The sequence below is a fragment of the Poromitra crassiceps genome (assembly GCF_964638095.1).
Source record: "Poromitra crassiceps genome assembly, contig: HAP1_SCAFFOLD_404, whole genome shotgun sequence".
Classification (NCBI taxonomy): Eukaryota; Metazoa; Chordata; class Actinopteri; order Beryciformes; family Melamphaidae; genus Poromitra; species Poromitra crassiceps.
This window is the reverse complement of record NW_028152001.1, coordinates 127565-153280: the sequence shown is the minus strand read 5'-3', so window position 1 is coordinate 153280 and position 25716 is coordinate 127565. Positions and strand designations below refer to the sequence as shown.

The 25716-nt window shown below is 43.5% G+C and overlaps 1 protein-coding gene across 4 annotated transcripts in view; it reads right to left on the bottom strand.

The window, feature by feature from the left end:
* Window positions 1–12932: 12932 nt before the first annotated feature.
* Window positions 12933–25716, bottom strand: part of LOC310771190 (stereocilin-like) — a 41422-nt gene continuing 28638 nt past the window's right edge. For 3 of the 4 annotated variants that reach the window (XM_083663856.1, XM_083663857.1, XM_083663858.1), the window contains 3 exons: window positions 23643–23798; window positions 23298–23440; window positions 19941–20031 (listed from right to left, as the gene is read on the bottom strand). In XM_083663856.1, the coding sequence (XP_083519982.1) occupies window positions 23337–23440; window positions 23643–23798 (260 nt within the window). In that variant the 3' untranslated portion in view covers window positions 19941–20031; window positions 23298–23336. Of the gene's footprint in view, window positions 13130–19304; window positions 19456–19635; window positions 19734–19882; window positions 20032–23297; window positions 23441–23642; window positions 23799–25716 lie in introns of those variants that run through there. The other variant, XM_083663855.1, reaches the window with a different exon arrangement.

Genomic DNA, 25716 nt, shown 5'->3' with positions numbered 1-25716 from the left:
GACCGCCTGGCTCTCGGTCTTCTTCAGACAGCGGCTATCGTAAATACTCACAAGCCTGCAGAGAAGAAGGAAAATTAGTTTGGACTATTTATAGACTGGACAGACTACAGCTGAACTGACTACAAGCAGGCAATCCAATTTAACAACTTTAGAAAACAAATGATCAAAGTGATTACTGCTCTGGAGAAAATATAAATTAATCAAAGATATGAGTCATACCTGCTCTCGGCCACTGCAAAGTACTGCTTGTTTAGTGGATGGACGCTAACACAGTGAAGGCTCTTGGGGTTGAGGGTGTAGAGGGTGTGGAGGGACTCATGGGAGTTGCTGCAGAGAAATTAAAAACATTAAGAGATTAGAAGCAGCTTTGTACCAGTCTGGAAAACATTATGCATGTTTCTGACAATGTTGTTTATGATTAATAAAAAAAGAGAGCAGGCGGTTAGCACTCTTCATGCTTACTGACATTCAACATGATGAAGAGAGATGGTAAAGAATAGAGAAGTGCTGCATTTTTTAAATCATTAATACAACAGTTGAAGAAGATGGCAGTATGTTACCCTGGGGTGCGCCTATCCACAATGGCAACATCTCCACCAAATTGCCCGACAACTAGTGTCATACAGTCATGTGACAGGAAGTCAAAGGTTTTCAGGCCATCTTCAATAGAATACACCTGGTAGGAAGTAGAAAATGATTCAGATCAGCTGGTGAAGTAGGAATATCTTAAAACTGGAGTGGGTTTACAATTCATGCACGATTTTACATCAACTTAATGAGGACATGGAATGTTTTTTTAAACATCTCCACTGATTTATAAGTTTGTTGCAAAGCAGTAATGAGTAAGTCCAGAATATTTCCGCAAAATTAACAGATGTTGTGCTTGAGGGCGGCTGTTCCAACTACAGATTGTTTATTTTTTCTATATGCACACATCCAGGGAGAATCGAATTGAAAACCTTAACAAGCGTTAATGACCCATGCCAGCAGGCGGGGGAGGATTTCTCAATGCAGAAAATATATAGAGAATATATAGAGAAGGTAAACACTGTCCATCTGCTTATATTACGGAGATTGTAAACTGATGCAAAGTGGGTTGAAAATCGGCAAAGCCTTCCTTTAATTACACATAGCTGCATCAAGACTTGTTTGTGTAAAAACTGTTCCTGAAATGGAACCTGTACACCTGTGATGTCAGCCCCAGCAGAATGTCCAGCAACAAGTGATGTCACAGGTGTTTAACACCCATTTAGAATCCTACCCTTTTCTCCATACTGTATTTCTGCCCTGGGGGCCTGTATCTTATTATAATATATATAGGGGGGGGGGGTTCATAATGATCATGAGCCCAAAATGTAAATTCATTACCCCCGCCCCCCCCCCCAAAAATAAAATAATAATAACACCGCGCTCTTCAAGTTAAAAGGTATTGGTTCAAACTGTACTTACTGGCTGAAATTATGATTATTATTATCATTATATATACAGTATATATATATTGTTACAGAGTGATATGTGATTGACATGTGATTGTCAGGGACCCCCTTGTTTAATTATAATATGTCAATTTACGTCTTTGCATCAGAGGATCAAACAGGAAGTGGGAGTGGCTTAGAGATTATATCCGTGGCATTTCAGGTGCGCAGGCCCCCCCCCCCCCTCTCTGCCATGTTGGTCTGCTAGTCTGATCAGGAAGCCATGTATCGCTCCTGTTCCCCAGTGCTCTATAAAATAGGTTATACACATTCAATAGCTCCCATATTTTTATAGGAGATGTAAGAGGCTTTGATCCACGTCCCACCGTCAAAAAACGCAATTGACGAACATACTCGTCCTTGGCACTCTACGTTAGTATTTGAATTGACGAACATACTCGTCCTTGGCACTCAATGAGTTAAGAGATATCCTTGTCAGTGGATGGCTGTTAAACACTGTCTGAAATTAAAAGACTACAGTTACCTTAGCAGGGGGCAGCTTCCGCTTCACTGCTCCGCCGAGTCAGCTTTCTGAGGCACCACAGCTTCTTGCTCCTCCTCCTCCTCGCTGCCTCCGCCAGCGTTACTGCCCTCGCTGTCAGACGAGCTGGCAGGCTGCAGATGAATCTGGATAAGGAGAGATGAGTACGTATGAATTTTCTCATTAAAACATACTGATATCTTAAAACCGTAGGTCCCTGGCACATCTGTCACCAAGTATTGTAGTCGACAAATGTCGACAAAATGTGTAACCCCCCCCCAGACACACACACACACACACACAGTGTCTCACACTTGCAATTGCAACATTTCAATAGGAAGAAATTCACAAGTTGATGTACAGTTGTTTTGCTAATGAGTTCTACAACAACGGACATGACGCAGACTACCACAGACATCACAGATTTCGACCAAATGATCAATTATAGAAATGAGGATGATAAACGACAAAAGATCAACAGGCAGGTGAAAAATCTGTGGATAATACAGGATGAGACCTGAAGGGAGAGTAACTGCTAAATCGATAGCAAAGGAATCTATCAGATTCTGTTTCAATTTACAAATATGCATATTTCCCTACTAGTAAACAAAGTTAGCCGGTGTGACAGCCTAACTGGTCGCTCCACTATCCTGTCTCCATACAATATGCGTGCGTGTGATTGTTGTTTACTGTGCGTGTGATTGTTGTTTACTTCCTGCAGCAGCTGTTGTGCACTTCTGTCCGCATATTCAACAACTCCACAATGAAACACTGAAGTCTCCGGCGGATGAAAACTACCCTTCTTTGCTTTTTTACCATCTTTTAATCTCCACTGTGCCTGTCCAACAAATAAATAAACTTAGGCTGTCACACCAGGGCTAGAGTCAGACACTCACGCCTCGCGCCACTTGGCGCTAATGGAACTAGGTTCCATTGCCGTTGCCACCCAGTGACGCGGTTTGTTTACCAAAATACTGCTCGGCTGATCCCTCGTATAGCACTTGTCTTAGTGACAAGCAAGACAACAGTAAACGGACAGGTTTTGGCATTGAGTTTGGCGTTAAGAGAGCGAGCTCCGACCCCCAGTAAAACAGCAGGAGTAACGTTAACTCTAGCCCCATAACATGACGCCACTGTACTTACTGTAGCCTACAGCAGTCAGTAAGTACAGTAAGTGGCGTCACGTTAACTCCAGAGTGTCCCTACTTAAGCTTAAGCTTAGTTTTCATTACATGTAGCAGCATTTAAATACAGTACTGCAAAATGCTGCTGATTAAACTGGTAGCTTGTTGGCTACCCCGCTAGCCGGGCGCTTCAGTATGAGTGAGAAACGCTCAGACTCGATAACCTTACCTTTAGTAATTGTATCTTCACTATGGCTCGTTTCATAACTTCTGTCGCCATTTCAGGACAATGCTTTGCCCCTTTCGGAACTGCTAACATAGCTTACGCTACTACGCAGTCCCTTATTAGTACACCGCCGATGTAGCCTAAACAGGTCGCTCCGTCTGCAAAATTGTTCTAACTACTCGATAAAGTTTCGCAAATGAAATTTCAAATGTACTTACGGGTACTTAAGGGTTGTGTGAACCTCCGCGGATGATGTAGAAACACTAGCGCCACTAATAAACATGTTTAATCCCTCACTGAACCCCAGGTCTAATTTCTTCAAAATGAATCAGCTAGAAACACTCGTCTTCTTCTGCGCTGCTGTCATGGGTGGTGCGCAAAGCAACCATAGCGCTCGCTATCACTTCCGGCCCCTGGCGGCCGGAAGTGGCACTTTTGTAGTCTTTTGTAGTTTTTTGTAAGGTATCGGACTAGTGCCATGGCACCGGAAAATAGGGGAAGCTATTAACAGAATTACTGTAATAATCACATGGCTGGCTGTATGTTACTTTTTTTTTATAGCTAAATTATCGCTGGAAGATAAACAATGGAAAATAGGGGAAGCTATTAACAAAATTACTGTAATAATCACATGGCTGGCTGTATGTTCCTTTTTTTTTAATAGCTGAATTGGAGACATGTACTACCGGCCCCACAATATTTTTAAAATACATTAATAGAAACACATGACATTAAAAACATTGGCAAAGTCATGACAGATTGTAGAGTTTAGTTACTTTACAACAATATTATTCAAGTAGTACTTCAAAGTAATCATCAGTAGGGAAATAGTAGTAAAAATCAGGCTTATTACCTTGTCCATTAAATTTCCAAAAAGACCAAAGCAGGCACTTTTCCCATATCCAGTTGGCAGGACAGCAAATACATTTTTGCGGTATACCAATGCTTTTAAAATTGCCTTTTGTTCCACTTTTAATGGAAAAGGTGACACCTCTTCAATTAACCTGTCGACATCCATTCTCACGTGGTGAGGGCTTCTGACTTCATGTGTAATGTGATTGATATAGCGGTTCCGACCGCCAGGGGCCGGAAGTGATAGCGACCGCTATGTTTTTTTTTTTTTTTTTTTTTTTTTTAACCATTGACTTTTAATTTACAACTGTAAGGCAATCATCACAAGTGTATACAACTTCGACAAGCATGAACAGACACAAGGCAGCACATTCACACATAATACAGGACAGACGGGGGGAAACACGAAAAAAAATAAAAACAATTTAAAATAAATAAAACATAAGATGGCTAGAGACTTGTTAAAGATAAATAGAGGTCTTTGGTAAAATTCGATTTAATAAATTTCAGGGACTTCATGTAGAGTTGGGTTTCATTAAAGTAGCAGGTAAAGATGGGTGGAGTTTTGATATATTTGCCCTTATGAATAAAGAATTTAGCTAAGATTAGTAACACATTGATCATTAGGTCCAATTTTTTGTCTTCTAATATTACACCAAAAACAATACTATTATAATCAAGAACAGGCATTACTGTGTTTTTTCCATGTAACCAATCGATGAATTATTTCCAGAACAGTTGGGTGTGAGAACATGAAACAAAAAGATGCTCAGTTGTTTCAATATCACCTTTACAGAATATACACTCATTGCTCTCAAATCCAAATCTTAATCTTCAAAATTCACTGGAAGGGTAGAAGTCATTCATTATTTTGTAGTGAATTTCTTTTGTTTTGGGTGGAACTGGATATTTGAAGAATTTTGTTCTCAATCTACATACTGCTGGTTTGTCAAAAATATTCAAAATATTATTTCTACAAGAACGGGCAGTGTATAAATCATTTGTTAGAATAGACCTTGTGAATTGGTTTGAGCACCTTTTATCAAGAAAATGTATTCCATTGATAAAAAGAGTGCTGAGATGAGAACACAACAGAATCTAGCTGTGGCCGGACTGGATAATGATTTAAGCGATGTTCTGTTGAATCCTTTCGTTTTTATTTTAATTTGTTCTTTGCAATTGCTGCATGTATGCTCCGACATCGCGAACACGAAGCCTGCCTGCGCTTCCAAAACTCTTCTGCGCACATCTTACAAAAAACTACAAAAGACTACAAAAGTGCCACTTCCGGCCGCCAGGGGCCGGAAGTGATAGCGAGCGCTATGGTTGCTTTGCGCACCACCCATGACAGCAGCGCAGAAGAAGACGAGTGTTTCTAGCTGATTCATTTTGAAGAAATTAGACCTGGGGTTCAGTGAGGGATTAAACATGTTTATTAGTGGCGCTAGTGTTTCTACATCATCCGCGGAGGTTCACACAACCCTTAAGTACCCGTAAGTACATTTGAAATTTCATTTGCGAAACTTTATCGAGTAGTTAGAACAATTTTGCAGACGGAGCGACCTGTTTAGGCTACATCGGCGGTGTACTAATAAGGGACTGCGTAGTAGCGTAAGCTATGTTAGCAGTTCCGAAAGGGGCAAGACAATGCTAAGTTACCAACGAAAATACATAAATAAAGTAAAAAGTTGCCAACGCCTGCAGCCTGTCCACGCCAAGCAAACACTAGCAGTGCACTCCCACAACAAGAAACCTCGCGCCAAGCGCCACACGGCTTGTTTTGTAACTAGCTACTCCCCTCTGCGTTGTAACAAAATTCTAACAGCTCATTGGTTGATATTTCCATGTGACACACTTTAGGTCATGCGGAAGCAGTTGCGGAAACCATAGATATGGCGGAAACCAGTTCGAGGCATGGCCGCTCTGTCCTGCGTAGCGTACCTGATCTCTCCTTTGACAGAGGAGAGCCCATGCGGAGCCCATGGGGGAGATGCGTTACTGAGGCAGGAAGTCAGAAGAAGACCCGCCCCCGTCTTCCGGTGGCCTGTGCTGCAGTGTTTTCGTTCCCCCACAGAAATGCAACAGTAGGCAGTCGCTACGATTTAGAGAAAAAATAAGAAGCATGGCCATACCAAACGAAGTTTTTTTTTTTTAGCTAACGTTACCCAGCAAACATCGTCTTGACCGCGACGTCACCAGACGATATAATTGTGGTTTGGCATCTTACTCGCGTCGCCCATGTTTTCTAAACGGAACACAAAATTGAGCGGAATATTTTTCCTGGAGCACAGCACGGTCTTCCGCCCATAGCCGGAAAACTCGGAGTCGGAGCAAGGTTTTTCCATCCAGGCTACGTGAAACAGAAAGCAGTGGGTAACCGTGCATTCCTTTGCACTTGGAATTTTGAAACAAGACCTACGACAGGGAGAAGTGCAATTCAAGACGGAATTCCGAGTGGGAAACTTGGGCAGCAACACTCTGACGTCACAATCAACATGGCGGCGCACAAAGAGACACACACGGTGATAAGTAAGCAGTTACTTTTTCACAAATGTTTCACTTTGTGTTATGAAACAACTTAGTTGCCATTTCGATTCCCATATAGTTGATTTGTGCTTGATCGAAGCATGCACAGCGGTAGCCTTCTAGCGTCCATGTTTGTAGGCATCCACGCAGTTGGAACGCAGAGCGGAACATGGATATTCCGACTCCCGACTTTGAATGGAAGGCAGCAGCATGTGACCATGACGTCCTGTGCCAATACAGGAAGTAGCCGAGCAGCTGCTAGCCCGCTACCGCTACTAGTCATAACAATAATGATTATGATGAGTAACATTAAGTTAATCAACGAGGTGAATTAAACGATTTTGCGTGTCATAAACGTGGATTATTGTTGATGCTGCGCGAATCGGTAAAAAAACGAATGTTACCATTATGGCAAAAGCTGTCATGATCATCATTTTATCAGTCATTTTCTTGTCATCGAAGGTAAGTTGAAAGAGGAATAACGTCAAGTCAAACTCGGTCGACAGGCCTAACGCCTGAGAGTACTAATAGCTAGCTACTGTTAGCTGGTTAACTAGACTTTAAATCCAAATGTTCTGCCTGTTGTCATTTTTGTTTATGTTGTATGCATGGTTTTTTGAGTACGGTTAGTGAAACGTTAGGGTTTCCTGGAAACCTGAAAAAAATCATGGCATTTCAAAATCTTTGTTTTCCAGGCACTTTAAAAGTCATGGAATTAGTCAAATCCTTGAACCCGTAGGGAAAGTAATGGGATTTTGTTGCGACTGCACATGAGTGCTTCTTGTATTTTATGCTATTTTTTTAATGGAAAAATTCACGTTTTGTTTGAATAGCGTCCAGGTGAGGCAGTGACTCTAAGCACTAAAATCCAATATTAAGAGACCGGGGTGAAATTGGTTTTATATTCGATATTCGCCTGTTTTACCCGTTTCTAACTGTAATAGCTTCATGAAAACGGCACCAATTAATTCCAGATTAGTCTTATTTTGTACAGATACGCGAGGCCGACATTTCACAGCTTTGATCAACTCCCCAACCGCAGCGGTTATCGCGCAATTGCCGAGGAACGACTCTGAATATCCTTCTGAGTGCGTGCGGCAAGCTGAATATCTAGGGACCGTCGTCAAAGAGCAATATCCGTAGTTTCACCTTTGTAACAACGGTTGTATTTCCTAAAAAAATAAAAGAGTAGAAATACAAATAAAAGAGTAGAAATACAACTGTTATGGCCATTCTGTTTCTCCACAGTCTAGTCACAGCGCCACCTACTGGCAACACAAAAAGCAGTTTATTCTGAAGACCGTTTGCCCGATTGACCTCAAATTTGGCGTGTGTGCTGCTATGAACCAGATGTAGTCTGGCACTGAATTTCGGACATGTGGATGGTCATAGCGAATATGGTTCTGTGACATATTGATTGTCTAGCAAAGTCCCAAATGTTTTTTTCTGCTAAACAAAGGCTGTGGAACCTTAGCAGTGCGCTTAGCAAAAGATGAGAGGTGGTTTGGTGTCGATCGCTTGACTAACGGCAGAGCTATTTCAAAATAAAAGCCGCGAATATGGTTCTGTGACATATTGATTGTCTAGCAAAGTCCCAAATGTTTTTTTCTGCTAAACAAAGGCTGTGGAACTTTAGCAGTGGGCTTAGCAAAAGATGAGAGGTGGCTCCACGAAAATATTGTATGCTTTAAATCTAAAATGGTTCATGGATTACATTCTAATCTAACAAACCTATCAATTTAAAAGTCAAGCACGTTACCGTGGAAACAATTAAGCTTAGCCCAAAATCACAAATCAGAATGAGGTATATTTTCTATCTTGTAAGGGCTCCTTGGCTGAAAAACATTTGAGAACCTCTGTGTTAAACGTACACAATGATAAAATGTCAAAATTGTCATCTTCAAGAGTAGCATTCATACATTATCATCAACTATCAACTCATTATCATAAACTATTTAAATAACAACACAGAGACATTTTATTAGCTAATGACTTTATTGGGAAACATTGTGCAAAACGTGTGTTTTCTCACCTCTTCTCAGTTCTCAGTGTCCTGGTCTGGACTGAGGAGGCGAAACGGAGGCAGATGGGTCCAACCCATGGTCCAACCTCACTTGTAGACGGGGAGCAGTGGAACATGCCAAGTGTGGTTGAGTAGGGGGGGGGGGGTTAATTGATTACAGTTTTTCACAATTGCTTAAACACATTTCCTGATAGACTACCTCACTACCCATCTCAAAACTCACACACAAAATGCAAAATCCTACACTTCTCTTGCAAAAGCACACTTTGCCCTCAAAACGGTGTTAACTGTTCACATGACAAACACATACATCATATGAGTAGACATTTCTAAGCACCCATTGAACACTGGTGTGCAGAATGGAAAACACTATGAATAGACTACCTCACTACCCATCTCAAAACTCATACACAAAATGCTAAATCCTACACTTCTCTTGCAAAAGCACACTTTGCCCTCAAAACGGTGTTAACTGTTCACTAAATGGTATTTTCTTTTCAAATGACAAACACATACATCATATGAGTAGACATTTCTAAGCACCCATTGAACACTGGTGTGCAGAATGGAAAACACTATGAATAGACTACCTCACTACCCATCTCAAAACTCACACACAAAATGCAAAATCCTACACTTCTCTTGCAAAAGCACACTTTGCCCTCAAAACGGTGTTAACTGTTCACTAAATGGTATTTTCTTTTCAAATGACAAACACATACATCATATGAGTAGACATTTCTAAGCACCCATTGAACACTGGTGTGCAGAATGGAAAACACTATATGAATGCTTTATCAGTAGAATTATGCCTTTGCATGTTCAGTTTCAGGTTGTGCACATTGTGTCTAATGTGTTTAAACAATTGTGAAAATCTGTAAAACCAATTTTTGAGGGGTTAAACTACTTGGAGTCATTATAAATGATTAGGTTTGATGTATGGGAAAGTCAATGTACCGGTAATAATAGTTGTGTTGAAGGGGACTCTTGTTGTATTGTGTGGTTAATTGAAAACTAATTATGTTTGTCTCTGCATAGGAGGGGCTGCATCCTTCAATGGGGGATTCATGTCCCTGCTTCTGACAGGGGAAGGCACCAGGACTGCTGCCTACATACTGTAACTGGACCCATTTGCAGGGGCTTAGCCTACTGGTTTAGTTCAGTTTTGTCTTGTCAAGTTTTGAATAGTGATCTGTTGAATTTATAAAGTACAATAAAACCTTTGTGGGGAAAGCCATAACAAAACTGCCTAGAGATCCATTGTAAGTTACCCAGGCTGTAGGGGTTAAGGCGGAGGACCTCTCCTCTGCAGGCGCAATCCCTGCAGCGATGGTAGAGTGAACAGGGTGAGAGGAAGGAGGCGGGGAGATAGATGGCAGAGGAGGGAGAGGAGGTAGGGAGGCTAGAGAGAGGACAGAGGCAGGAGGGAGGCTAGAGAGAGGAGGCAGGAGAGAGGACAGACAGGAGGTAGGGAGCTAGAGAGAGGAGGCAGGAGAGGACAGGAGGGAGGAGAGGACAGACAGGAGGTAGGGAGGCTAGAGAGAGGAGGCAGGAGAGGACAGGAGGGAGGAGAGGACAGACAGGAGGTAGGGAGCTAGAGAGAGGAGGCAGGAGAGGACAGGAGGAGAGAGAGAGAGGACAGACAGGAGGTAGGGAGGCTAGAGAGAGGACATGAGGGAGGAGAGGACAGAGAGGACAAAGACAATGCAGGAGGTTGCACCTGCGTAGGGAATAGCAAGAGAGGCACCTCCCCCCCCAACCTCCTCCCTTCACTCCCACCTGTCTCCCTCCCCTTCAATCCCTCCTGTCTCCCTCACCCCTCCAACCTGTCCACCACCATTTCCCCCCCCCCCCCCCATCTCCTCCTCCCGTCTCCAACAAAATCCCCTCCTCTGCCATCTATCTATGTATCTCCCGGCTTCCTTCCTCTCACCCTGTTCGCACTCAACCACTCTACCATCTCCGCAGGGACTGAGCCTGCAGAGAGAGGGGAGCAGGCACAGTCCCTGCAGAGATGGTAGAGTGGTTGAGTGAGAACACGGTGAAGGAAGGAGGCCGGGAGATGGCAGAGGAGGGAGGGAGGGGGGGGGGGGGGAGGGAGGGATGGGGAGGAGGGAGTAGGGGATGGGGAGGAGGGGTGGGGGATGGGGGGGGGAGGATGGGGAGGAGGAGGGAGGGGTGGGGAGAGGAGGAGGGAGGGGTGGGGAGGAGGGAGGGGTGGGGAGACGACTTCAAATCCCCTGCAGGAATCAAACCTGCACTTCTCCGCATACAATGCGGCTGTTAAGGTGATCGCCTTAACCCCTAGACCATCAGCTAGGTAACTTACAATGGATCTCTAGGCAGTTTTGTTATGGCTTTCCCAATGAAAGACTTGAAAAGGTTTTAGTGTCCGTACCGGGATTCAAACCACAAACCTTTGGGTTGGAAGGCATGGTCTTTCACCACTGGACTACAGCCCAGCTCAAACACACAGCACATGCAGCAAGTCAAATAGATGTGGTTAAGATCAGGGTTTTCTTAACCACGACCATACCCTAACCCAATTGATATGGTGGTCGTGGTTAAGAAAACCCTGATCTTAACCACATCTATTTGACTTGCTGCATGTGCTGTGTGTTTGAGCTGGGCTGTAGTCCAGTGGTGAAAGACCATGCCTTCCAACCCAAAGGTTTGTGGTTTGAATCCCGGTACGGACACTAAAACCTTTCAAGTCTTTTTTGAATATTTTGTTTTCAATTATTAATATTATTTTCACATTTACTAATCATTAACCACTCTATTCAGGAATTGACCGACTAATCAGCAACTATCTAATGATTAACTAATATATTCACGAACTGACATGTATTAAAACAGTTAACTACTCTGAGTCTGCACTGAGTGCTCATAAGTGTCAAAATAGAAAACCAGATTCAAACATAGGCAGAATGGTTCCAGGTCCATGTTTATCATACCAGAATGTTAGCACAACAATACAAAACTCACAGCAACAAGTAGACCAGTGGTTTATTGATAGTATTCTGTGACATCACCACACAGACATCTTGGTCTGCTTGTAATCAATTAACAGGTGATTAACCACACAGCCAATGAGCTGTGTGTAGTGTAAAGTGCCATATTGGTCGGAAATGCATGTGACATCATGGGAATACTATGAATAGACAAGTCCAAGTGAATCAGTTGTTATTAAGCTTTATGAAGGCTACTTAAACAAGATAATTTAGGATAGATATAAATGTACCAAATGTTATAGCTATGTTATAGCAGACGTTTTGTCATTTCTAAAAAAATAGATTTTTCAGGTTCGCACAACATAGTATTGCATAAGGAGTTGCTCATAATAACTCTTTTTAAATCTTTAAAGTATTTTAGTTGCTGTTCTGGGTATGGCATTGCATCCCTGAGAAGGCTACATCGGTACAGCTGGGTTTCATTCAGGTTCATGTGTAAGGATACTCATTCTACAGCGGGTGTTTATATGATATACTGTGCAAATCTATATTTTTTAATCTCTTAAATTACATAATATTCCTTTGGTTTCTTCAGTGCGGTTTGCTGATATGTCAAAGAGATAGTTACACAAATAAATGACAAAACTCATAAGCAAACAGAAATGGTGAAGTGCTGCTCATTTCAGAGAGATACCGTATTGCACAGACAGATGAGATCATCTTCACGGTGGAAGAGGTTTCTCCTGCTGGAGCAGGAGTGAGCTCATCTGCCAGGGTTAAACAAGGTCGTGAGCCAGGGGTGAGTGAGGTCGTCTGCCAGGGGTGAGCGAGGTCGTCTGCCAGGGGTGAGTGAGGTCGTCTGCCAGGGGTGAGCGAGGTCATCTGCCAGGGGTGAGCGAGGTCGTCTGCCAGGGGTGAGCAAGGTCATCTGCCAGGGGTGAGTGAGGTCATCTGCCAGGGGTGAGTGAGGTCATGAGCCAGGGGTGAGCGAGGTCGTCTGCCAGGGGTGAGTGGGGGTGAGCGAGGTCATCTGCCAGGGGTGAGTGGGGGTGAGCGAGGTCATCTGCCAGGGGTGAGTGAGGTCATCTGCCAGGGGTGAGCGAGGTCATGAGCCAGGGGTGAGCGAGGTCATGAGCCAGGGGTGAGCGAGGTCATCTGCCAGGGGTGAGCGAGGTCATCTGCCAGGGGTGAGTGAGGTCATGAGCCAGGGGTGAGCGAGGTCATCTGCCAGGGGTGAGCGAGGTCATCTGCCAGGGGTGAGTGAGGTCATCTGCCAGGGGTGAGCGAGGTCGTCTGCCAGGGGTGAGCGAGGTCATCTGCCAGGGGTGAGTGAGGTCGTCTGCCAGGGGTGAGTGAGGTCATGAGCCAGGGTGGATGGGGGCAGATCAGGGCATGGTGGGGCAGGGCAGCAGCATCAGCATGAGACACAGAGGACTGGGGCTCAGTGCCAGCCCCGATGAGTCTCTCCCTACACACACACACACACACACACACACACACACACACGGGTCAAACCAATAGAACTGGAAAATAGAATGCCCATTGGTCACACTGTATTTGGGCGTGTCACAAACAAAAGGCAAAGTAAACAGAGTTCCAGTTTAGATGATGCCGTCACACTTAGTTTCTGTTGCTCCATTAAGACTGAATGGGAGGAGCTGCTTTGTAAGTGTGGCAACACCTGATTCCAGCAATTCTGGGTACATGTTGTGTTTCAGAGCTGTTAGCTACATGTTGTGTTTCAGAGCTGTTAGCTACATGTTGTGTTTCAGAGCTGTTAGGTACATGTTGTGTTTCAGAGCTGTTAGCTACACGTTGTGTTTCAGAGCTGTTAGCTACATGTTGTGTTTCAGACCTGGCTACACGTTGTGTTTCAGAGCTGTTAGCTACATGTTGTGTTTCAGAGCTGTTAGCTACATGTTGTGTTTCAGAGCTGTTAGCTACATGTTGTGTTTCAGAGCTGTTAGCTACATGTTGTGTTTCAGAGCTGTTAGCTACATGTTGTGTTTCAGAGCTGTTAGCTACATGTTGTGTTTCAGAGCTGTTAGCTACATGTTGTGTTTCAGAGCTGTTAGCTACATGTTGTGTTTCAGAGCTGTTAGCTACATGTTTGTTAGCTACATGTTGTGTTTCAGAGCTGTTAGCTACATGTGTTCAGAGCTGTTAGCTACATGTTGTGTTTCAGGCCTCTTTTGGTATGGTATGGTGTTTATTCTTAATCCCCGAGGGGAAACATGGTTTGCCACCAGAGCGAGAACAGATACAAACAAGAAACAGTAACATACAGCACAATAACAATAATACAGTGGAGAGAGAGAGAGCCTCACAAAGCAAGGCTAGCAGTGTTCATTAAAGAATTTTACAGAAGCAGGAACAAAAGATCTTCTAAATCGCTCAGTAGAGCACCGAGGCATCAAAAGCCTATTACTAAACGAACTGCGCAGGGCATTAAATACATTAAACAAAGGATGGCCTTCATAAGAAAGAATAGAATTCAATTTTCTCCTTGTTCTCTTGGCTATAATCATCTCCAAAGAATCAGGGGGAAGGCCAATCACTGAGCCTGCCTTTTTAATCATTTTGTTTATCCTATTTTTGTCCATGACAGTGAGGCTGCCCCCCCAGCAGAGCACAGCATAGAAAAGGACACTAGCTAGGATACCTTGGTAGAACACATGAAGAAGTGACCTGCTGATGTCAAATGATCTAAGCTTCCTCAAGTGGAAAAGTCCAGACTGGGCCTTCTTGAACACAGAATCTGTGTTCTTCTTCCAGTCCAGCTTACTGTCCAGGTGGACACCGAGATACTTATAAGACTGGACTATTTCTACCTCCAGCCCTTTAATAATGACAGGGGAGACTTCTGCCTTCTTCCTCCCAAAATCAATAACTAGCTCTTTGGTCTTTTCAACATTGAGCAGTAAAAAATTGTCATCGCACCAGGAAACAAATAAATCAATCTCCTTTTTATAGGCCCGATCGTCACCTTTGTTGATGAGACCAATAAGAGCAGTGTCATCAGAGAATTTCTGCATATGACACATGGCCTCACTATGTCTGCAGTCCGCAGTATAAAGAATAAAGAAAAAAGGAGCTAAAACTGTTCCTTGAGGGGCTCCAGTTTTTGTCCAGATGATATCTGATACAGTGTCGTCCAGCCTAACAAACTGAGGTTGAGGCACAAGATATCTCATGCACCAGGCGATGGTTGAATTATGCAATTTATATTGAATCAGTTTATTTGCTAGAATGTGTGGCTGGATAGTGTTGTTCAGGCTCCATCTGGGCCCTTCTTGATCTAACTTCGTTCTCTCTCTTTCTTAAAAAAAAAAAAAAACTAACCAACCTTGTACCACTAACCTAAACTTGTACCACTGTTCCTTCAGAAGTTGTAGTTGTCATAGACTGTGCTCCATAGTTGATTGCTCTATTGCTGACAAAAAATGTGTTATTGTAAGTCGCTTTGGATAAAAGCGTCTGCCAAATGACGTAATGTAATGTAATGTAATGTAATGAAGGCGCTCGAAAAATCAAAGAACATTTCCCTAACAGAGTTTAAATAAACGTCTTACAAATAAAGAAAAGCCACTGTCAAATCATGCGATTTAAGTGAATGTTTTGAGCTTTGAGAGGTTTGTTCATGTTTACCCATTTTGGTGGATTGTCCCAAGATCATACAAATGATGTGATTTTTGTGAACTTAAAGGCCCAATCCGTCAAAACTCACTATTACTGACGCCGGTGGCCGTTAGTGTAACTGCAGGCAGCGTGTGAACGAGCTGACGCGCGGGCACCATACTCGCACGCGCACAAGCAGTTGCCTGGCAACAGCAGAGCTGTTCGTTGCTTTGTAACGTTAACTCATAAAAGTCACTTGAAAACGGCAACCTGGACAATTTATCGGTCAGATCAGCCTCGAGATGCCCAGGAAGGATTCTGGGTGAATTAGGGGACGTTATTGTGGCATGTTTGGTCGTGTTTTGGCTTGCGTTGACTGCGGGCAAGTCGATACTCATGTTAGCAAAAGCCAGGAAATAGCCTTCTCCCCCTGTATGTATGGTAATGCCTGGAGTTGACCAAACTGAACAATCAAACAATGTTTCATAAGCATAACAGTAACGTTAGGCATATTTAGGACTGTTAAATTCATTATCCACACAAGACGGTAACGTTATTAGTGGGGCTGGTGGTAATTTCTATAAATGTAAATGAATATTAGTTAGCCGCGATTAGCATCAAGCTAATGCTACTAGTATGTGCAGTCCCACTGCAGTCAGAGCCTGCTGGCTGCGGGAAGTGGATACTCATGTTTGCACAAGCCAGGAAATAGCCTGCTCCCCCTGTGTGTACGGTACCGTCAAACAATGTACCGTAAGCATAACAGACAGTAGGCTAACGTTAGGCATATTTCCGACTGTTAGATTCATTCATTATCAACACAAGACAGTAACGTTATTAGTGGGGCTGGTGGTAATTTCTATAAATATAGCTAAATCTATTAGTTAGCATCAAGGGGAGCGTGCCTATGTTCCCACAGCCCTATGTTCCCACAGCCCTTTCTTGACTATTTTATAGAGCAGCAACGCGTTGAAAATAGAACAGTGGCGTAACATAGAGCAGCGCGTGTGCTGCGCGTTGCATGCTGACAAGCCACGGCCGGTGTGAGACTTTACATTAAATATAATTGAATCTAAAAGGCGCGGCGCGTTTTTTTGCGCGACATACATGTTCGGTGTATTTTGGCCTTAAGGAGCTAAGTTTAGCAAAGGACGTGTCAAAATTATGCCAGAGAACAGCACATGTCCACAAGCCAGGGCTACTAGCAAACAATCAAAATAAGATTAATTTTTTATTTATTTAAATAAATAAAAATATTGCACTATTTATGCAGTTAACTCAACCTTTATTGCACTATTTATGCAGTTCACTCAACATTTTTGTGCCAGGAACAGGCAATCTGCAAGTGCTGTCCTTTGAAGACTATTTCAAGATTTATATTTCTGGCGCCAGCAACGCCAATGGATCTTTTCTCCTCTCGTTTCATGACGGTGGAAACAGAAATTCTGAACAACTAAAACCTTTCCTCCACGGTTTCCAGGGATCAAGCTTCCATGAATAGCAGCCATCTGAGCAAACACTGTGGACCACTCAGCACCAATGGGGCATGGCCGCGAATTACGATCAAAATATAAGGGGGTCGTCGGAACTACACCTCTCCACCAAATATCGTGAAAATCCGTGCTGTAGTATTTACGAAATAGTGCATTTGGTTTTTCAAACTGTCGCAATAGAAACAACTATGGACGGATCGTGATCAACAAAAAAGTGTTCCACGCAACACGCCTTCACCAAATTTGGTGCAAATTGGAACATTCTGCATCGAAACGTTTAGATCACATTGTGTTTTGTTATTTTTTGTGGTTTTTTGTCTCTTTGACCTTACTCAGTCATTCGTAGTGATGCATTGTGTAAGTTGGATTGTGAATGCCTTTTTGATTCTTCATTAATACAATAAAATAAAATTAAAAATTAAAATGCACACAGACAAAGAGTAAGTAAATCTTAGTAAACGTGGGAACATTATGAGAACTAGTGCAAACCACTTCTTGTAGTTTAGGGGGCTGGGGCCAAATCTGATATGGATGAATTGCTAACTAGTGCTAGTCATATTGTGTATTTTTTCATGATCATGTGTATTCTTGCATGATCAAAGGCACGCAAAACTTTGAGACTGGTGTGGTTGTGCAACAAGACTATTGTTGGGAAATGTGGGAACACAGGGCCTTATTTTGGAAGAAAAAAAAATCTAAGAAATGTGGGAACATAGGGCTGTGGGAACATAGGGCTGAAATCTTAGAAATGTGGGAACATAGGGCTGTGGGAACATTGGGCTGTGGGAACATAGGGGTGACCCCCGCATGAAGCTAACGACTCACCACCGCAGCTAAATGCAGTCAAACAATAATGTTCCATGACCATAAGCATAACGGTACTAACGTTAGGGTTGCATTACTTCACACAAGACGGTAATGTTAGCAGAGTTTCTGACCAGGTGGTCAGATACTTGTACTACGGAGTGACAGTAAAAATCTTGAAAATCCATTAGCAAGCAGCTAACGTTATCTGGTCAAAACCACATTACAGTAGCTACAAGCAGCAAGTTCCCTTCATGAACCGAAAACACAGTCCTGACTCTAGTTTCCCCCCCGATGTCGGTCACATTGCTGCTGTCTGGCCAGACGGGCTTCATTAGATAAATATTTATTTATTTAGTCTGGACTTTTTCTGGAGTCTGTGTTTGTTGTTTCCTTTAGCTAGCAGCTAGCGACGAGCGTAACGTTAAAAGCTACTTCAGCCATTTCCTGTTAGCGTCTAGACAAGAGACAAGCTCGACGTGAACGCGCGAGACGTCACATCCTCTAGCTGTGGCGGGAGATGCTATCCACTTCGAAACTGCGGTTTTCCATGTATCTTCTGAACGGCTGGTCGGAGAGAAACGCCCCTGGTCGCCATTTTTAACACCTTAAGTGCCATAGCCGAAATAATTCGTCTTACATAATCCAACGCTTGAGTGCCAGAGCCGAAATAACTCGTCTTACATGTTTTTTTGACGGTGGGACATCAATCAACCCCTTTTACATCTTCGAGATAACTATAGGAGCAAGAGCATGTGTGTAATCTATTTTACCGACCACTAAGTGGCGACAGAGACAGAGAGAAGCCACAGCCACGGGACCCGTACACCAAAAGCAGCCGCCTCCCGCGGAAATGGCTTGGCGATTTTACAGTCAGAAGCCCGGAGACACACACACAGAACGGACAGAGATACCCTCCCCCCAGAGCCGCGGAGCAACGCGAACACACACACACACACACACACACACACACACACACACACACACACACACACACACACACACACACCGCGGGAGCAAGCCATTCAAGGAAATGGCTTGGCGATTTTACAGTAATCCATTTCAGACTCGTCCCCGCACGCAGGCAGGCAGGCAGACAGACAGGCAGGCAGCAGCAACGCGCTTCTGACACGCCCGCTGTTAGAGCCAGGAGGAAGGAGGAGAAGACACACGGAGGGAGGAGTTTGAATGAGAGGGGTGTTTCCTGTTGTTATGGAGGAAATTACTGTTCAAAACTATTGTTTAGAATGTCTGACGGTCTTACTGATGCCAAAAATGAATGGTTAAAGTGACTGTTTCACAAAAAGCCATTTATCTCTGAATAAATTTCCAGACGCTGAAACCATGCTGTACTCAACGGCTAATATCTACATAACTACTAACTCTGCAAACTAACTCTTTTAGACAGAGAAAGCACACATTCTATTAGTTATTTTTAGATGATTGGTGTTCATGAATTCTTAACAGAAAAGAATCCTCGGCTGTTCTAAAATGAGCCAGAATCGTCAAAAACACCCCTGGCACAACTTACCTACAGGAATGAAAACATGGCTGGCACTCAATGTGTTAAGTGACGTCAAAGCGCATTCACTCAGTGCCAATAATAAACACTTTGTGCACATTTATTTCTCGCCAGAACCAACGGAATGGGCCTTTAAGTACATGTTTCTAATTTATCAATGGGCTTTTTAATTTATTTTTTTAATGATCCAAGTTGCAGTGGTTTACCTCTGAAGTCGGCAGGCCTGTCCTCCCAAGGTGACAGCACAATACCCAGGGCTTTCCACTGGTTACCTGACAGGGCTGCTTCCTGTTCAGCTGTTACTGCCACAGCCTGCTCATAGGAGAACATGCTGATCTGGTTCGGGTTAAACACCACCTGCAGAAGGTGACATGAGCCAAATGAGGGGAGGCACGAATTGTCAAGATGAACACACCAACATAGATAACAAGACATTTCGGGTCCCAGAACAAAAGCTGAATAGAACTCCATAGACTTGTTTTGTGGAAGTCAGGTCAGTGTACAGTAAACTAGTAATAATAGTCATTTAAGACTTACACTAAACTGCTCAGGTGGTATCATTGAGATAGCCAGAGGTGTGATTCCTTCAATTTGGTCCCTCACCAAAGCTGACATGGACATATCTGGAAGACCAGCTGCACAACGAGAAAGTGAAGTAGCATCAATGCTCCCAGAGCTAAACAGCCACCAACATAACTGAGTGAAAAATCACATTTAGCAGATGATCACAGAGAGGATTGTTCATATCAGGGTGCTCAACATGAGGAGAGTGGATGTGTCTTACCTGCCAGAACTCCAATCTCAATGAAGACATCAGTCTTCCAGTTACCTGTGGGTCCAAATGCAAGACTGTGTTGCAGAAGGTCGACGAGAGCCAGCAACTGGTCTGGTGAGCAGGACAGCCTCAGCTGACCCAGCCACAGCACAGCCTTACTGCAGCCACCAGGGGGAGACAGCAGGTCACACAGTAAGTAAAGGGGACAGAAGTACCACAGGAATGAGTCCGGACCTGGATGTTAACACTTCCGCCTCTTATGTGTAAAAGTCAATGGGATTTATGTGTGAGGATTTTGGTTGAATGCTTGAAATAAGGTCTGTGGTTAACAAAAGTGTATGACTTTTATGATTTTCAGTACAGAAGCGTAGGCTACAGTGCAAATGAAGCTACAGTGTAAATGAAGCATACAGTGTAAATGCGTTTTTTTATGAGATTTTCAGAAAATGCTTCAACAGTCATAAAAGCGGTCCTCATATATCTACACACACACACACACATACAGTACATATAGTGTGTGTGTGTATATATATATATATATATATATATATATATACACACACACATACAGTATATACATATATACACACTATATATAGATCTTTTTGTGAATGTACAGCCCATTTTTAAACCAGCAGTATTTATATATAATACTAGTATAATAATATTATACTAGTAAATAGATAATAATATTATAGTATAATAATATACAATATAATAGTATAATAATAATAGATATATATACACATACACTAGGGTATTCACGACTACTGAATTTTAGTAGTCATCGACTACTTCCAAATAATAGTTGACTAGTCGATTAATACCGCTGAAGATATATTTTTTTCACACAATAGAAATGATCAATTCTCATCAAAAGGGTCTCAAAAACAGCCAGTAAAGGGTTAACTTAATGTAGGCGGGACCAATGTGGAGATATGTGAAATAGCAGAGTCCTGATTGGCTCTGAGAGGCTGTTTACAAATGAGCCATTACACCCCAGCAGCTTGTCTGAGTTGGAGATAGCGACTGTTTGACTTCAGTAACAACATAGATGAGTCTTTCTGTCTATTCACCTTATTCACCACACCCACTTTTTCTCTCTTCCGCGTTCAACGCAAACGTATTTGTTCTTCCGGTTCAGCGCTAGTTGCCTACTGTGGCTAATATTAGCCGCTAGTTAGTTATGTTATATGGCAGTAAAATGCCACTGAATGACCAAATTGATATAACTTTTAACCATTTCGAGTAACACTGTTTCCATACGGATCACCAGCGTTAGTTTGTTTTTTATAAACGTGGCTATATTCATAACGTTTCTATCTCGGATGCGTTATTTTGAATCCCACATAGGTTACGCCTGGCGCAACCTAGGTGGGTTTCAGGACAAAACAGTCTCGACTCCACTAACGTCATCTTTAGAGCACAATATTCCTGGAATGCAAGTTTAACTAAACAGTTACATGTCCTCTGCATTCTACATAAAATTAAGATATTACGGGTTGTTTTATTTTGTATGTTACATACTTATTGGCCAAGATATGTTAGTTTATGGGGGAGTAATTCTGCCAGTTTAGGAGGAGAGTGTGGGCGGCCATCTTGCCTGCAAGGTTTTTGGCAAGTCTAAAACGGAAATACTATTACGAAATGACGTAATGCGGAAGCGTCCATGTGTGGGCAAAGAATAAGGTGAATAAGTACCTTCAATTCTGTTGATTTAACATGGCGTCATGTGGAAAATGAGTGTTCAAACAAATCTATGTTCAATTTATGTATTTATTCTTCACCACAGATGAACGATTAGTTGATTATGATGCATAGTGTCGACTAGTGTTTTTTTGTTGACTGTGAAAGCCCTAATATACACGTATAAACACTAGGGCTGTGAATCTTCACTAGCCTCACGATTCGATTACGATTCAGAGGGCTACGATTCGATTCGATTCGATTATCGATGCATCTCGATACATCTTAAATCAATGCATCACTTTTTTCCCCCAATATTCCCCAATGATTTATTTTTTCTCACTTTCTTTTTTCTCACTGCGTGACTACTTTTAAAATAAAAGTGCATTTGGAATTGCATTGTATTATGATCCATAATTAAAATAAACAACTGCATGTACTTCCATTATATTTTATTTGATTATTAACACATTGACTGCCAGCCGTTTTTTTTTTGCTGTAGGTAGCTTCTGCCAGGCCGTTTTTTGAGGATTCTGGCTCATTTTACAAGAGCCGAGGATTCTTTTCTGCTTGGAGTTTGTGAACACGAAGTTCACAAAAGTACTAATAGAATGTGTGCTTTCTCTGTCTAAAAGAGTTAGTTTGTAGAGTTAGTAGTTATGTAGATATTAGCCGTTGAGTACAGCATGGTTTCAGCTGTCTGAGAGTGAAAGCTGAGATAATCGCAGTTTTGTGAAATTCAATCAAACAGGCAGAACAGTCACTTTAACCATTTATTTTTGGCATCAGTGAGAGATCAGACATCCAAACAATATAGTTCCGAACGCCCTCTCCTTCAACTCCTCCCTCCGTGGGCGTGTCTAGTGGCTTTCAGCCTGCGTTTGTCACAAGCGAGTGCTCTGCTGCTGCTGCTGCGAGTTTGAGCAGCCTCCCTCCCTGGCAGCGAGTTTGAGCAGCCTCCCTCCCTGGCAGCGAGTTTGAGCAGCCTCCCTCCCTGGCAGCGAGTGTGGATAGGGCTCACTCGTCTCTTGGGTTTGAGAGCCCCGATGAAGCCCCGTGCGACTCTAGGCTTTATGCTGCCCACCCAGTCCATTTCTGGAACCCCCTACCGCAGCAGCGCGAAAGCGTTCCCGCCTACAGTATGAGAATGAGGCTCGTTCGTTTCTGGGTTTTCGGAATGCGTGCGATTCTGGCCTTTCTGCGGGCGTTTCAAAGTGTGTTTCACCCATAATATATTATGCAAATTTGCAATCCCCCGTGTGCTGCTGCTGGCGCGGCCCGAGAGCGGCGAGTCTGGTGACTGATGACTGTAAAATCGGCAAGCCATTTCCTTGAGAATGGAGGAAGCAGCCGCGGGAGGCGGCTGCTTTTGGTTGACTTTCTCTCTGTCGGGAGGGCACCGTCGCCACCTAGCTGGTCGGTAAAATAGATTATACACATTCTCTTCCTCCAATTCTGGGATAGGAGACGTAAAAGGGGTTGATCGATGTCCCACCGTCAAAAAAAAAAAATGTTTATGTAAGCCGAGATATCTCGTCCTTGGCACTCAACGGTTGGATCATGTAAGCCGAGATATCTCGTCCTTGGCACTCAACGTGTTAAAAAAATAATAATAATAATAATAATCGATTCTTGACATTTGTGAATCGATGCAGAATCGTGCACGTCCGCATCGACGATGCATCTTATAATCGATTATTTTTGACACCCCTAATAAACACACACACACACGTCTCACCTGAACTCCACAGCATTGAAAAAACGCATCTCTGTTGTTTTAGCTCCACACACGATGTATCCCATCGCCACAAAAGTGCTGGAGTCCAGCTGTGAAGGTTTCTGCTTGGTGGCGTTTAACAAGCGGCTGAACAGCACAGCCAGCTAGGATGAAAGCCATGGAGAGAATGAGTGAGCGTAAAATAGCCTCAAACAGGATTGTAGGTGGATGTATTAGCAACGTACTTGTACCTTCACCCTGTATTGTATAGCATGCCAGTGCTACTTGTACAATTTGTTTCAGAAAGCGAGTGAACACACAACACAGTGGATGTAATATGTCTCCGGCTATGACCGAAGCTGATACCTGTCTGTCTGTCCAGGTGTTGACTGATCCCATGGCGTAGATACTCCTCAGCTCGGACAGACGGAGGGTGCCCAGCTCTGCTTCTGACATCTCCACCGCTAGTCCACCCAGCTGAGCGACCAGGGACGGAGACATGGAGCGGATGTGGCCATGCACCTTCATGCGCGTGTTCACGCATACACACACGCATGCATGCACACACACACACACACACACACAAAATCCCAGAGAGACCCCAGTTAAAACATGGCAGACATTTTAGCAACATTTCACATCCATAAAACCATATTCACCAACTTAAAGTCTTTATTTATTGTTTTTGAAAAGCGTAGCAAACAATATACTAAAACAATATATTCTTCCAACAATAAGAAATCTATTAAATCACCTTTGTACATTTGTACTACATGTTTTGCAATTAAAAAAAGACAACCCTAACAACTGGATTTAGGAGGGGTTTCAAATGTAAACAGGAAGTATGGAAATGTCCCATAGGGAAGAAGCCTGGAATGAAATGCATGTGTGATGTGACGTGATGTGATGTTCTCACTGTGGTAGTTCCTGCATGATGGATGGCTGGAAGAGAGTCTCACCTCTTTGACTTTCTTGAGCAGCTGTTGGCGTTGGTAGGGTGTAAGGAACGGGTCGTGGCCCATCAAGGAACGGGTCGTGGCCCCCCCCCCCCCCTCCCCCCCCTCCGGCTCTGGCTGATGGCCCTCCAGGCTTATCACCTTCCCCTCCCCCTCATCCCCCAGGCTATAGACAAGTTTCCCAGCGCTGGCCTAGGGCGGCGCCATAGCAGCCTTATATGTCCCCGGCTTCCGGTTAAGTCCACATAGCGTCCACAGCAGCCTGATGTTGCCAATAAGCTACGACTTAAATAGAGACTTATTACATCATATGTTTTCCGCCCCCTGTATGTTGAGTGTTGGTGAAAAAGAAAAATATAGCAGACACTTTCTTTACTGTAGAGCGCCGTTTAAAAGCTGCACAACAAGCAGCATCAGTCCCGCCGGCCAGCGCTGGACCCGCTGTGAGGAAACACACAGGAGGAAACCGAAATGTCAAAACAGACATCCCTTGCTAGGCCAGTCCTTTTTTTTTAATCGAGATCATGCAACAAGTAGCCTACTTCAGCCGAGGCCAGCAAGACGGCAGGAAAGAAACAGAAGCGTGCCTGCCGCCGTCAAAAGCAAAAGAGACCCGACGTAGGCTGTCAATTTAGCGGAGGTAAAAAGCCTTTTTACCTACTCGGGCGAATCAATCAATCAATCAATGGCTCGCGCTTGTTGCCCGACGCTCGTATGATGAGGAGATGAATCAAAATGCTTACCACCAATAAAGCCACATGCGAGCCGAGAACGAGTGCAGGAGAGCTGACGCAGGTGCCAGGTGTGGAGTGGGAGAGATTAAGGTGCGTAGCCTATTGCTGGAGATTCAAGTTGTGCGCTGTCTGCACTCTGCACTGACACTGTCGCACTTATTACTTTTAGCTGCGTTGTTTTTTCATCAAGGCAATGTCCAGAAGATATGGGTTCATGAATGTCTGCAAATGCAGATAGATAGGCTACAGTAGGAGTGTGCATGCATGTTGTCTGTTTCAATAACGAAAGCGTCCTTACCGAGAACGACGTGCCGACCAATTAAATATTCTTGCTGCGAAATCGGCCTCTTAATGACAACACTGGAATAATAGCCGTAATATTCATTCACAACGGGGGTAATTTGATGAAATACATAGCGTTACAACATACCCGACTTACTTTGTTGCTGTGGAGATATTGGTACGCTTCGGAGCTTTTGAGATTGTTCATCGCGTTGCCATCCACCGCCATTGATTCCTCAAAATACGCTATAATCCTGCCTGTAGTTACGTTCGGCCATTTACACATATTATCTTCCCATGTGTCCAGTGTCAACGGGTGTGGGATAGACACTCTTTCATTAGATAGGAGACTCGCAGAATGATCCCAAGTTTGCATTTTTTCGGCGGTCGCTATGGCTACTACGGTAGTACGTTACGCTTCTCCGTATTCACAAACACCGGAACCGACAGACACGATCGCGGCCGAGT